The sequence below is a fragment of the Eretmochelys imbricata genome, chromosome 1 (genome assembly GCF_965152235.1).
Source record: "Eretmochelys imbricata isolate rEreImb1 chromosome 1, rEreImb1.hap1, whole genome shotgun sequence".
In the NCBI taxonomy this organism is placed as follows: domain Eukaryota; kingdom Metazoa; phylum Chordata; order Testudines; family Cheloniidae; genus Eretmochelys; species Eretmochelys imbricata.
In genome coordinates, this window is record NC_135572.1 from 273,185,106 (window position 1) to 273,200,493 (window position 15,388).

The window sequence follows — 15,388 nt, forward strand, 5'->3', positions numbered from 1 at the left end:
AAGGAGTATGTGAACCCACTCAAAAGTTTCTGCTGGTGGGTTTGTGTGGTGAGAGAGAGGTGCGGGTAGGCAGAATACATAGAACAGAGAGAGAGGGGCAGAGGCAAAAGGAAGAAAGCCAAGCATCAGCCTGCAAGCACAGTGTTTGGAAAGAGCTAGCGAGCATCTGGGGCTGTTGGCTAAAGAGGCTTGGGGCTGTAAGCTAAGAAACTGCTCCTTTTGTTTGTGGGTCCTCCTGCATTTGGAGAAGCAGAACTTTGTACACTCCTTGTAAACAAACAGGATGTGTCTGTTTTATGCAAATAAACAACATCCCGCTAAGCATCAGACTCCATCAATTTCTATTTCCAACATGAACATCCTTATGGGCCATTCTTTGACTAGCTGATCAGATTGAAAAGGGATAACAGTAATAGTGTGTTTATGTAATTGTTTATTTGCCACTCTTGAATCCATTTGGAAAAGTCTGGAATCTAGACAGACCAGAAAATTTAGTCCATTTCCCCTTACTCTAATTTACCTAAAAGTGACAGTAGGATTGATTATACTTTGGTTGTGCTTCTTTCTTCTTACACTGTCAGTACACTTGTTAAAGCATACGCAGTCTTCCATTTTTGTTACCTACCATGTAAGATCAAAAACTCACCTGTATTTGATCAATGTGGTGATTTTTATGAATGAAAGATCAGTGTAGTTGTCATTTAACTTTATACAATGTCATGAACTGTTTGTAGACAAATAAGGAATAAAGGAAGCAAACATTTGTTGAATAAATTGTTCATTTCAAAGAGCTTGATCAAGTCTAATGCCAGCTATGAGCTGATGGGGGAAGCAGAAATGTTGGCTGCATTAGGGACGAGGAATGTGACCTAACTGACATCCTCTGGGCCATCAGTGATTTTATAAAATGTCACATCAGAATAACCTTAATGAGATTCCAGACTGTCTTTCCAAATGGATTCGAGCGTTACAGGCAATTAAAAAGAATACATTTATATCATAGCTCATCATTAAGGCTACGGAATCTGTGACTTTCAGAGACCTCCGGGCCTCTAGCCTGCGGTGCCCGAGAGCTGCAGGGTCCCTCTGCCGCCCGAGGTGGCTGGGAACTGCAGGGTACCCCGACCGCCTCCCCCAGAGCTCTGAGTCGCCACAGGTAGCGGGGGGTGGGGTGGAGGGGAAGAGGGCTCCTGCAGCTCCCAGCCACCATGGGTAGTGGGGCCCTGGGAGATCTGAGCCACTGCTGGCGGCGGGGATGCCCCGCTCCTCCTGGCAGCCACCGTGGACAGACAGGGACCACGTAGCTAGCTCCAAGCAACAGGCTGTGCGGGAGGGAGACCCAGGGGCAGTTGGGGACACCGCAGCTCCCCATTTTGTCATGCATATTTTTAGTAAAAGTCTCAGACAGGTCATGGGCTTCCATGACTTTTTCTTTATTGCTCGTGACCTATCTGTGACATTTACTAAAAATATGTGTGACAAAATCTTAGCCTTATTTATCATTGCCATCATTATCCAAACACACTAATTCATCCGGTTCATGCCTACAGCAAACACCAGCAGCTCAACTGCGCTGGAAAACCAACCCATTAAGCCGGTTGAGGATCAGGGAGCTGTAAAGGTGGACCAAGGGCACCATTACATCCCTTCCTCTTGTCTTGCTCTAAGCACAGTTTAACCAGACAGGTGAATCTGGCCCTGTGAACTTGATTCTCATTTACACTAAAGTCTTTTTCCGCCATTCTAGCAGTACAAAGGGGCATTAAAGTAGGCACAACTTAGATGGTCCTTAAAAGCTTGCCAGATTTACCTAAGATAAAGTATTACTTCATTATGACCTTGATCCAGAAGAGCACTTAAGTGCTCTCCTGAATTGAGGCTTATGTGCAGTTTTCCATTGTACTGGTGCTTCCCTATATTTACTATTGGAAGAACCCTGAATGTTACCTATGAGGTTCTGTAACTGCAAATACTGAACACTCAGGCAATGTCTGCACAACTAAATTGTCAACCTGAATTATGTCGGCATACAGCCACCGCAGTTATTAAATTGCTTGCGTGAGCACACTTGCTCCTTGTGTCAGCGGTGCATGTCCTCACCAGGAGCACTTGTATTGATTGTATTGTCAGTGTGGGGCATTGTGGGATGGCTCCTGAAAGCCAGTAGCAGTCGACGTAAACAACGCAGTGTCTACACTGACACTGTGTTGACCTAATTACATCAACCATGACTCTCCACCACTTGGAAAAATGGTGTTAGTAAAATCGGCATAGAGAGGCACTGATGTCGGCAGGACCCAAATTTAAGTGAAGACACTTCCATGGCTAAGTCAATGCAAGGCAGCCTACGTCACCTAACCCAGTATTGTAAACCAGGCCTCGGTTGTGCTTTATGTTTGGAGCAGTGAACAACTGCATTGCCCCAGGGATATAACTGGGAAACGTTCCGCTTCCCAGAGCTCCCTATTATGCAAGGGGAACACGCTTTCTACTACACTGCTTTACTGGGTGCAGCATACTCCCCCCATGCACTACTCACACTCCAGAGGCTGATGCAGGCAGGGAAGGTGTGCTCAGGGCCAAGGCAGTGCTCCCAGGGCAGTACAGAAAGCAGTCCTTGCAATTCTCTCATTCTAGGAAAAACAACTGTGCCTGATTCCCACAATGGGGAGAAAGGCTCAGTGTGTCCTCTTCTTTTGCATAAGGGCTAAAAATAATCTGGCCCTTGGTGTCTTAGACACCTGACATGTATGTGTAGCTGAGAGACAATAAGATCCACTATACTGTTCTTCATGTAACACCAACAAAAAGGAATCTCAGCTGTGATCCAAGAACCCTATTTCTGGCACAAAGAATGAATCAGAGGACAAAGTTTTTGGTCGTACTTGTACTATTCTTTTATCAACTGTCATATTGATTTTTTATGTATTTCTTGTGTGTTTCGTCTCTGGCCACCCAGGAGTGCTAGGAATTTTCTCTTGGCTCTGATATGCAATTACAATTATTGATTTATATCAGTTCCTTCCTCATTCAAAAAATAAAAAACCTCACAACTTTTCCTAAGAAAGGACACAGCTTAATTTTGAGACCAGACTAACCTGTGAGGCTTGCAGTTGGAAAATAAGTCTTTGTATTTCTCATAAATGGAGCAAACTTGATGTGGAGATTGGTGGCACAATATAAAGAACCCAGGTGTATTACTGTCAGAGTCCCTTCCTAATGATAACTACACGTCTAAAGAATGTAGGGCTATTTTGTTCAGTCTTTTGAAAGGCCATCTGCAAGAAGCTTTTTCTTTTTCTATTGTGTCTGACATGTAAGTTTTTGGTCTAAATGGATAAGTCTTGGCCTCTTTCAGGCAAGAACCATATTGCAAAGACAACACATTTATAAAACCAGCAGTACAGGAACAAAATGATTGAGTGTTCTAGCCCTGCCCTCTGTCTACTTGAATAATATACCAGCTTTGTAAATAACACAGTTCATTACTTGCTTAGAAACATTACAAATGTAATATCTATTTGTCACACTTTGAACTCCATATTCATCATAGTGGTATGATTATGACATAATTATGATGCATCTTGTACAAAATGTGCCATGTGAGGTGTTGTTTAGCAGGCTTCCTGTTTCTGATGTACTTAAAAAAAATTTTGCTATTACATTTTGAGTCTTTGACTAGCTGTTCTTCAAATTCTTTTTTGGCCTTCCTAATTCCTAATTATATTTTACACTTCACTTGTAAAGGAGTTTATGCTCCTTCCTATTTTCCTCACTAGGATTCAACTTCCACTTTTTAAAAAATGCCTTTTTGACTCTCCCTGCTTCTTTTATTTTGTTGTTTAGCCACGGTGGCACTTTTTTGGTTCCCTTACTATGTTTTTTTAATTTTGGGTATACATTTAAGTTGAGCTTCTATTATGGTCTTTAAAAAGTTTCCGTGCAGCTTGCAGGGGTTTCACTTTTGGCACTGTACCTTTTAATGTCTGTGTAACTAACTTCTTCAGTTTTGTGTAGTCCCCCTTTCTCAAATTAAATGCTACAGTGTTGGGCTGCTGTTGTGTTTTCCCCGCCACAGGGATTTTAGATTTAATTATATTATGGTCACTATTACCAAATAGTCCAGCTATATTCACCTCTTGGACCAGATCCTGTGCTCCACTTAGGATTAAATCAAGAAATTGTCTCTCCTCTTGTAGGTTCCAGGACTAGCTGCTCTAAGAAGCAGTCATTTAAGGTGTCAAGAAACTTTATCTCTGCATCCCGTCCTGAGGTGACATGTATCCAGTCAATATGGGAATAGCTGAAATCCCCCATTATTATTGAGTTTTTTATTTTTATAGCCTCTCTAATCTCCCTGAGCATTTCACAGTCACTATCACCATCCTGGTCAGGTGGTTGGTAATATATCCCTACTGCTATAGTCTTATTATTAGAGCATGGAATTACTATCCATAGAGTTCTATGATACAGTTTGGTTCATTTAAGATTTTTACTTCATTTGATTCTACACTTTCTTTCACATATAGTCCCACTCCCCCACCAGCTTGACCTGTTCTAGCCTTCCAATATATTTTGTACCCTGGTATTACTGTGTTCCATTGATTATCCTCATTCAACCAAGTTTCTGTAATGCCTGTTATATCAACATCCTCATTTAATACGAGGCACTCTAGTTTACCCATCTTTTTATTTAGACTTCTAGCATTTGTATTTAAGCACTTTAAAAACTTGTCACTTTTTAGGTGTCTGCCATTACTTGATTACATTACATTTTTCATTTGACTGTTTCTCATCAGATCCTACCGGTATTTTATCATCTTCCATCCTCTCCTCCTTACTAGGACATAGAGAATCTCCATTAATAGATCCTCCCCTAAGGGATGTCTCTGTCTAAACAATGTGCTCCACCTCACCTGTCAGCTTTCCCCCAGTCCTTTGTTTAAAACTGTTCTATGACCTTTTTAATTTTAAGTGCCCTTTAATTTTAATGATTATACTACGTAACTAAGTGCATCAGTGAAAGAAGGGTCATCTCACAGCACAAAATAGGAGACTGATCACTGGTGAAGAAACATATGCTTTTGAAAAGATAAAGGTTTTAAAATATAGGTCTCTCAGGGGAGGAAAGACTGATGTTGCATTCACAGTCAAACTCTTTTGAAGCCATAACCTAAGAAATATGATCATACCTCTTCTTTTGATTTCAGTTCTTCTCACTGGCTACTGTTCACAATGGTCCAGTCATGTCCAACATTTACTTTTACTATTGTAATATTTATTTATTTATTCCTATGCTGGTAATGCTTGGAGTCCCCAGTCAGTGCCAAGCATTGTACAAAACCACAAAGATAGGCATGGTCCCTGCCCCAAACAGCTTACAATCTAAAAAGCACAAGAGAGAGCCCATTTACAAGCACCGTCTTTTATTACTGGATTGCCTGAATATCAATTGTCCACAAATTGTTCTCCTAATCCTTAGTGAGAATTATTTATGAGTTTAATACAGCACAGGAATTTTTAAAGAACTAGATCTCTCCCTCACACAGTAACAGTAGCTGTGAACCAAGCAACAACAATATAGATAGATATTGGAGTGGGTTGGATGACTGAGTGCCCTGGCAACAGATCTGGAGCTTTCCACCTCAAAATGGCTAGTGACTAGAAGTAATCACAGTCTCTGCCCAGTTCTTAGTTGACAGGCATCCAAATTGCAACTGACATTAACTGCTCCCCTTGCTGGCAGTGAATAAGGAATGAATGGGCTGGGAGTCTGAACTATCTCTTTATCCAGAGAGGTAATATCGTCTTTCCAGCTCAGAGTTGGTACATATTGGCAGGGTGGTGCATAAAACATGCACTGTTCTGTATCTTTACTGTAGATAAAGAGAAGATTTCAGGCTCCAAAGCTTTCACTTCAGCATCTTTCAGGAAAACTTAGCTCCTTGATGGTATAACATTTTTATTTGTGAAATTATTTGTCACTGTAATGTGCAAGTTAGTTTCAGAAACAGGGTAGAAAGAAATGTTCAAGTTTCTATACCACTTCTCCTCATCACAAACAAAGAAATTCTGGATAGACCCTGCACAAATGTATTTAAAAAAATAAGGCTCTAGTACAGTTGGGTAAATGTAAAAATATTTCGATGAATACTAATTTGAACGTTGAGATGAATTCGTTTCAGCTGTGCCCTTTGTACAAGTTGCTCCCTGGGATTATTTGAGTGATAGGGTTTTACCAGCAGAAACATTAATAAAAAAACAAATTTTGAATTCACAGATGCTTGACTTTGCACCAGAAGCACTCCTCCCAACAGTAACAAAAATAGCATTGGTTTCTGACCAATCACCTCTAAGCAATACAGCTTGAATACTGAATATTCATAACACATTTGAATAATCGATAAATCTGAGGAAATCACAACCTGTCTATGGACATTCTGTGAACAGAAAAAGAGATGAGGTTTGTTGAACACATTGTAAACTATGTAATACTTGCTCAGCTCTGAATTCCATCAAGGTGGTCACAGCTAGAGACTTTGAAATTGAGCTGATAAAGTACAGTACCTTTTTTTAACTTTAGTTTCTGGACTCCCACAGTCGCAAAAATTGCACATTTTCAGAGCCTCTGAAATTAATAGTTCTACTATATAATACCACTACATTCCCACCCCTGCTTTTTATTTCATACCCTGTGATTAAGTAAACTAATAAACCTGAACCATTTCACTGAACCATATAAATCAAAAACAGCTTAAAAAAAGCAGGAAAAGCATGACAACTGCAACATGCATCTCCTTTCAGCTTCTCTAAACGTTGCTTCTACAATTTATGATATCTGGCAAGAACTTTACAAAAAAGATCCTGTGAATTCTAACAAGCATGCTAGACGTCTATTTGAATGCAAGGAACTAGTGATTTCAGTAAGTGTTTCATTGTATTTGGTTGGATATAAAGCTTATTTAAATATTATCATAGAATCATAGGACTGAAAGGGACCTCGAGAGGTCATCTAGTCCAGTCCCCTGCACTCATGGCAGGATTAAGTATTATCTAGGCCATCCCCTGACAGGTGTTTGTCTAACCTGCTCTTAAAAATCTCCAATGATAGAGATTCCACCACCTCCCTAGGCAATTTATTCCAGTGCTTAACTATCCTGACAGGAAGTTTTTTCCTAATGTCCAACCTAAAACTCCCTTGCTGCAATTTAAGCCCATTGCTTCTTCTCCTCTCCTCAGAGGTTAACGAGAACAATTTTTTATCCTCCTCCTTGTAGCAACCTTTTATGTACTTGAAAACTTATGTCCTCCCTCAGTCTTTTCTTCTCCAAACTAAACAAACCCATTTTTTTCAAATCTTTCCTCGTAGGTCATGTTTTCTAGGCCTTTAATCATTTTTGTTGCTCTTCTCTGGACTTTCTCCAATTTGTCCACATCTTTCGTAAAATGTGGCACCCAGAACTGGACACAATACTCCAGTTGAGGCTGTATCAGCGTGGAGTAGAGCAGAAGAATTACTTCTCGTGTCTTACTTACAACACTCCTGCTAATAAATTCCAGAATGATGTTTGCTTTTTTTGCAACAGTATAAACTGTTGACTCATTTACCTTGTGATCCACTATGACCCCCCAGCCCCTTTCTGCAGTACTCTTTCCTGGGCAGTCATTTCCCATTTCGTAAGTATGCAACTGATTGTTTCTTCCTAACTTTGCATTTGTCCTTATTTAATTTCATCCTATTTACTTCAGACCATTTCTCCAGTTTGTCCAGATCATTCTGAATTTATACATGGGTGTACCCATACTACCTATTTGGAATATCAAATAAATTCCAATTCACAATTTAACTTTTCTTTGGGTTTGTGAGGGTTTTCTTATTTTTAAATAATGAATAGGACACTAAGCAAAAAGTGTACAGAACATTCTTAGAATCTGTTGGACTAAGGGCTTCTTAGCTATTTACTGGACTCTTATGTACATCCTCAATAAAATAAGTTTTCAACAGGCAAATACAGTACCCATTGAATATGTCACATTAACAGATTGGAAACTGAAGTCCTATTTATTCCTTGACCAGACAAGGGTACAGCAGTGTGAGCTTTCCCTTTTGCCAAACAATTGCCTTAACTCTGACTTAGAGGGACCACCATGGAATACAAAGACAATTTAAGTTCTAGGCCTGTTCAGCCCACAACCCTACTGCTGTGACAGCCAAAGGGGTACGGCTTACCACCACTGGGAAAAGTTTTCTGCATGTAATATGGATATGGCAACTAGAAACCAGACTGAGACAATCAGCTCTTTTAACAAATTGCTTTTCTTTGCTAGAAAAACTAGCTGATTTTCCATCTCATGGCAGACAGGTCAGCCACTCCCACAGTCCCATCGTTACCTTGGAACAATTCATCATCCAACAACTTTCATCTTTGGCACACTAATTTCCCAGACTGGAATTCTTTATGTAGCATAAGTGGAGTCCTATTGCATATTAGTCTGAATTCCAGAGGAGACTGAATAATAGAAGAGGAGCAATGAAATGTGAATATGGATCTTTGTATGTGAACCTACAGAAGCTCCCCACACTGCAACTTCTTTGTTTTTGCTGCCTAAAGATAGGATAACTCAAACAGCATAATTTAGAATTTTTCAGAATTTTGAAGTTTGTGTTCCAGGAGAAAGGGAGAGAAATTTCTCTTTTAAATGCTGTCTTTTTCAAAGGCTCTCTTATCGGTCTTGATGTTTTACAAAATGTTTAGAGATACAACATCTGATTCAGGAAAAGGAACAAGCCTGAACAAAAACTCATCTCCCATATTTCCCCAACTCTCTCATTTTCAAGTGTCTCTACACTTCTGAATTCCATCCAGGAGTGCAAATGGAAATGCAGTAACACTAAAAGAAATACTGTGCTTTTACTGTCATCCTTTTGGACTGATCAAACCCCACCCCCAAGAAATACTGCAAATCTCACAAAGAAGATATTTCCAGTTCTGTTTTGTGGATGCACATAATTGCAGTAATGTTGGATTCATTGCCCCAACTGAATCACACGATTTTAGGTTCATTCATCACTAAAAATAACCTTTGATTCCCAGCAATATTTTCTGATACTAATATAAAAATGAGGTAACTCCCATTCTGATCAGAAGAATTAACATCTACTGAAACATCCACAGTTCAATATCTCCCAGAGTCATAAGGTCCTCACATTTTTCTAAATCTGTTTTGTCCATCTCCTATATTCGATTTAAGTAGGGTAAGAACTGATGAGTTCATCAATATTATTTCTTAAAAATATGACTTCCTGATCCTTGCTCATTATATTGCTCTCAAAACAGCACCTTGAGGAAATCTGAGCGAAATTCACCACTGTGAGGAGACCCCAGTACAAGGTTTATATGCTATTTAAATCCCCGTCTCTCTTCTGAGGGCTTGCATGGAACTGAAGCGTCTTGCATTGACTCTCTCCATAAAGGTGAATTTCACCCTACATTTCTACAAAATCACAAAACTGTTACTTCAGCACATTTGTGCAGGGGGCCAGCACAAGGCATATGTACCACTTTGTTTCCATTTAAGCCCTCTACACAGGGATAGGCACTTAAATGAGAATGAGAGCAAGACAATGAAGAAGCATCAGAAAGTCGTCTGATTTCCAGTTCCGCAAATAATCTGTTATTTAAGCAATGCTCTTTTTCTTTAAGATTCACATTACACACTAAAACAAAACAAAACAAAAACCCCTTGCAACTAGCAACACCTAAAAATAAAGACAGAAGAAGTGCATAGTTGATGACTAACATAATGCTAGAGCCATAAGGAAAATTCACTGTTCTTTAAAAGGTTCTATATTCCGCTAGATAGTTGAAAGGAAATGAGAGTGTTAAATAATGGAAATATAATTCAAAGTAGAATAGTAATAATAATGTTTAGAATTTACCTAGCATTTTGTATAACTATCAAGACACTTTACAAATGTGCATAAGCGTTATTGTCCTTATTTTGCATATGGAGAAAGAGAAGTATAGCGTGGTTTGCCCAAGATCACATAGAAAACCAACAGCACTGTTGAGAAGAGACCCCTAGGGGCAGATCTGTAATTATGGCAATTTATGCCAGCTGAGGATCTGCCCCCCTGTGTTTTGACTCATAAGCCAATGCCTCATCAACCACAACACAACACTTCCCAGGACTGAGAAGTACTTTACCACAGACTAAGGATGGTGGTTTGGTTCTGCCAGAAATCAGAACCCCCAGCCCATCCCAGATCCAGTGTAGGAATGAAGATTTAGATCAGTATAAATGCTCATATCATTATGATCTAGGGGAAAGGACACCCCCTTTTTAGTCTTTGTTTCCTCTTCTAGACAGAAAGTTTGCTTCTTGACCTCACATGAAGGCATGCAGTGACATCAGAAGTCATGACTAAGTTTGTATATAGTACTTGGTGACAGGGCTAATCCATTGCTGTTGCTCTTTCCCTCTGTGCTCAGTCTGTACAGAACTACACTCTGAGTTTGTCTACACATACCAACTGCCCCAGTTTAAATAAAGGTGTGATGTTTGCACCAATTTAAACTGGAGGAACATGACCTCCCTCCTTTAGTTAAACGACTAAAACTTTTTGCGTAGCCGCCCAAAAACAACATGGGGAAGAGCTGTGGAAGCTGAGCTGAAAAACCTGGGGCACCGCTGCGGAACCACTGAAAGACTTGCCAGAAACAGACAGGAGTGGAGGAGCTTTGTCACTGCCCTAAAAGCCAGAGGTGTAATAGGAGCAAGATGATGATGAAGTCTCTCAGTATTAACACGTGGAGAGAGCAAGTACAGCAGAAAAGCCAACTAACAGTGAACCCCACAATGGTCCCCAGTGTCACATCATGTCTCCACAAGTGATCAAGAAGAAGCAGAAGCAGAATGTGAGACGAGGAGACCTCAAGGATAGCCACATAGACGGGAAGGAAATTTTATGAAGAGAACATCTGAGCTGATAGAAATGTAATTTTTAAACTATATGAAAGAAGTTACTGGCGAGAGTTTAGGTTTAAGGGCAATTACTAAAATAGCAGATTCACTGCCACCCTCCACAGCAAGACTGCCTCTCTATTTCTTATTCAGCACTGAGTTGAAAAATTGCTGGTAGGTTAATAGTTGTTGTAGTAACTCTATTCAGCCTCACCCTGGAGAAAGGGCTTTTTACAAAGCAAGGCATACTACAGAAAACTCCCTGCTATATTGCCACTTCAGTGGTGTGGGCAACACATAGAGCAACAGTATAAGCTATCTATCGTGGACTCATGGGGTGGGGGAGGAGGGTCAAAACCTAGTAGCTAGGGCCAGAGAGTCAAGATCCAGAAGTCTGAGCCAAGGCTCAGAGATGGAGTTAGGAACCAGGCAGAGGAGCAGGACTGGAACAAGCCTAGGAAGATGGCACAATCACAACTGCATGCATAAGTGTTGAGCAGCCCGTGGCCAGGTGCTACTGTTGTGCTTAAGAACAGTCCCGGCAATGCTGCTCAGCCAATCAGGTGATCTGGCCAATTAGAGGTTTCAGCTGTCCTTAGCTAGCTGATTCCAGAACCAGCTGCAGGCCCTCATTCCTGACACCATCAGATTGCAGCTGCAGTACTATCCACTAGTAAATAAAATTGTGTGTATGGGGAGGGGAGGGGACAACCTAAAAAAGAAGTGCTGTTTGATAAGGCAGCCACTGGATGACATATAGAAATCTCTCATTGTCCTCATTACAACTTAGGTTACTTTCAGCCTTAGTCAAAATAAATACGTGAAAATAATTATTGATAAATCATTAAATGGTACCATTCTGGGCAGGAAGAAAAAGGACAAAGATAAGCATCTTTGTGTGTAGAAAACAGTAGCAGGACACTGTCAGAGGAAGAAAACCAAATTCCTTTTTGATCTAGCACTTTAGAAAAGAGTCCGATTTTTACCTCAGCTCTGATTTCTCTGATTAATGAAAATTAGAACCACTGTTTCAAGTTCTCCTAGCCCTATTCTAGATTTCCAATTTAATCAGAATCTCTTCATGTTCTGAATATTTGTTACTTGAGCAAGAGAAAATTCAGGCTGAATATAAAGTAAACTTCCCTAATTGTGAGATCTATTAGGGAAGTTTACTTTATATTCAGCCTGAATTGACTGGGTGAATATTACCTCTGAGCGGAGCAAGAAACTCAACTGCTTGAGCTATTTAAAATTAGACTGAAGAAATTATTCAAGAATATAATGTAGGCAACAGCCCTGCAATGGCAGGGGGATGATCTGAGAACAAAATACTTTAAAGTCCTATTCTTTGATAACTTCTATGATTCTCTCATTAATAAGAGTGAGAACCTTTTCAGTTCTCCATCACCACCCCATTTCTGACCTATGTCTTTGAATAAAGTGATTTTTTTTAAAAAACAAACAAACAGTGTTTAAGTAGGTATTTATAGAACTAAAGACAGCAACAGTTAATTTGTCATTCAATATGAATTAATAAAATATGCTTAAAATTTAAATTAATCTTCTCTCTCAGAGGGAATATTTATTACTGAAGATATTCCAGCACAGTATTTCTTAGAAGTAAGTTGCATGTATGCAGGATTTTTGTTATTTAACTTCAAAAGGGAAACAAATTCTGATTTCTGATATAGAATCACATTTAAGGCCCTACATCACAACATTGTTTTACTGCAATACCGAATGAAGTATGATATTTCAAGATATCTATGACGAGAGATGTAATTACAAAACAATTTACTAATATTGGCCCATTGACTGCAGTAGGAGTTAACTTCAAATTAAGTTTAGGGCACCCAAGCATCAAATGGGATCAGGTCCCTCTATTGGGTTGTCCCACACAGGCTGCCAATTCTTTTATAAAAACAACATATTCACCATAAATAGAGATGAACTAATCCTACATAATTTTATAGGAAGCTAATGTCTGCAAAAAAAAAGTCATCCAAAAACCATTCTGACACCTACTAATAGCTCCAATTCAGGAAAGCATGTGGGGACATGTTTAAATCCATCCCATCAGGAATACTTTCCTAAATCGGAGTCAATATTTGTTTATTTTGTTCTGTATGTATTATTTAGTATTAAATCATAAACCATATTCATGACTGAATATAAAGATAATCTACATCTCTACAAAAATGAATATTGTTACTGTAACATGCTGTACATGTTCACAATAATTATGTAAACACTTGTATTTCACAAAACATGATTTTACATTTTTAAAATGCTGTCAGTTGACATTATACTGCAGGTGGAGGTCATGAAGTTCTGTCATACCAATGACAACATTGTTTCAATAGTAACTAATGTGCTTCAAAGGAGAGAAAAAAACAAGCTAAAAATAAAAGGACTAAGAAATGGACAAAGTAATTGGCATCAGTAAAATATGTGATGGTGTGGGATGCTATAACATTGTAATTAGCACATGTTTAGTAAGATATGCATAACTTGTGCTGTTGTGAATAATATAGTCATCCAAAATTCAAGTCAATACAAATTGTATAGCAGCTGACAACACATATTTTGCATTTAACGCCACTGTAATTTTTAAAATAATTAATGTACTGCATTTACTAAATAATCTGCAAGATCGTGTAAATACAGCACGCAAAGATTTACATGTGGAACTCCCTTATTTCCCACATAAATCCCCACTCATTGAGACAATAGATCCCATTTATTTACATGGGGGCAGTGATGACCTTTTTAAGTGCAGCAAACTGAAAGTTCCGTGAGACCCTGCACTGTGTAAACCACAAAATCCAACCACATTATTTCACAGCCCTAATCTTAAATTCATTCAGATCTGAAGTTTTATTTGCATTGCATTGCAAAAGTATGTTTGAACATGGCATCTCCACGTGTATTCCTTTGGAATAAGTAAAAAAAAAAAAACAAACTTTAGAAGTAGCTCTGGAAATTTGCTTAACAATTAGTGTATTCAAGTTTCCACTAGGATTTTATGGTGCCCGGGAGACTCTGTCCTCATAAAAAAAGGTTAATTTTACTATACAGTTAATCCATACTACAAATTACTCCTTCAGTCTTACAGATTTTTCCAGTCTAGCATAGGAATCAAACCATAGTCTGCACTCTGATTTATGACATGCTGTGATCTTCAAATCAAGAAATCAGATTGTTGAGTTACACAGTGATGCATACAGAATTCAGAGGGTTGAATCTAGCCCATTGTTTATTAAGTTAATCAAATATAAAATGCACCCATATTCTACAAAAAAAGTTCAAAGCGCTGTAAGTGGCAGTGTTTGGACATTACTGTGGGATATTGTAATTGGGTTTTTTTGTTTGTTTGTTTTTAAAAAAAAGGACACTTGATTTGTTATTTCCCATTCCCCATAAATCAGCCAGCTGTCCTAACTCTTGCTTTGTCTGACAGAACTCACAACTTTTGTGAACAAGCATACCAAAAATAGGCAGAATGACCATCCATCTATTGACCCTTGGATCAATCTATTGATTCCCATGCAAGCATGATCTGAAAGTATGAATACAAAGATTCATAGCATATGCCCATCTGTAAACCAAACTGAAAAGTGTTGTCAAGCCGTATTTGTTACCTGCATGGTGGATTTTTGTTTTTCCGTTAGTAACTGCTGGTATATTAGATCCAGAAGATGAGGCTTCCATTTTTATTGACCTTCTGACTTGTGGGAGTGAAGAATGCCTAACCACAGGCAGATGCTGTGATAGCGGATGGCTTCCTGCCCTTCTCCTCTGATAGATTTGCACACGCTTTTCAGCCCCATGAATAGATAAACTTATACCTGATGGGAATGAGAAATAGCACTGTTAGATGCAGGAGACCAGCTCAGAATCACTAAAATATATCAATCGGCACAGTTTAAAATGGAGCGGTAACAGCCCTCTTGGGAAAAGTACAAAGGCATGAATTTTGTATTAAAATGAAAAATGTTAACCTCTTTACTCTTGCTGTGCAGGTGACAACAGGGCCAGCACAATAATGGGTATTTAAATTAATACACAGTCCCAGTCTAATGAGTTACTGCCCTGCAGGAGGAATTAACTGGAGTTCCTACAAAAGGGCACACACCTCATGAAGGGCATTAGCAATAGGTTAACCATCACTGAGTTTATTTGATAACACTCCACTCCTGACTAGAATTGCAGATAGGTAAACATTTTTCTTTAGAAAAATGCACATATCTTGTCAAATTTCATCAGAGGTTTAAAAAAAAACAAAAAAAAAAACAAAAAAACCAAAGAGTCATTTCGACCACTGACTATTTTTGGAGGAAAATTTTTTGATTTTGGTGGAAAAGAGTAATGATACAACAGACACAAGCTTGAATCTGCAAAATGATTCTGCTTTTTCATACAA

At 39.0% G+C, this 15,388-nt stretch overlaps 1 protein-coding gene across 1 annotated transcript in view; it reads right to left on the reverse strand.

Annotated features, from left to right (window-relative positions):
- ANO4 (anoctamin 4) overlaps positions 1 to 14,676 on the reverse strand; it is a 211,742-nt gene extending 197,066 nt beyond the window's left edge. The window contains exon 1 of the mRNA XM_077807658.1: positions 14,607 to 14,676. Within this exon, the coding sequence (XP_077663784.1) occupies positions 14,607 to 14,676 (70 nt within the window). The remainder of the gene's footprint in view (positions 1 to 14,606) is intronic.
- Positions 14,677 to 15,388: the final 712 nt, after the last annotated feature.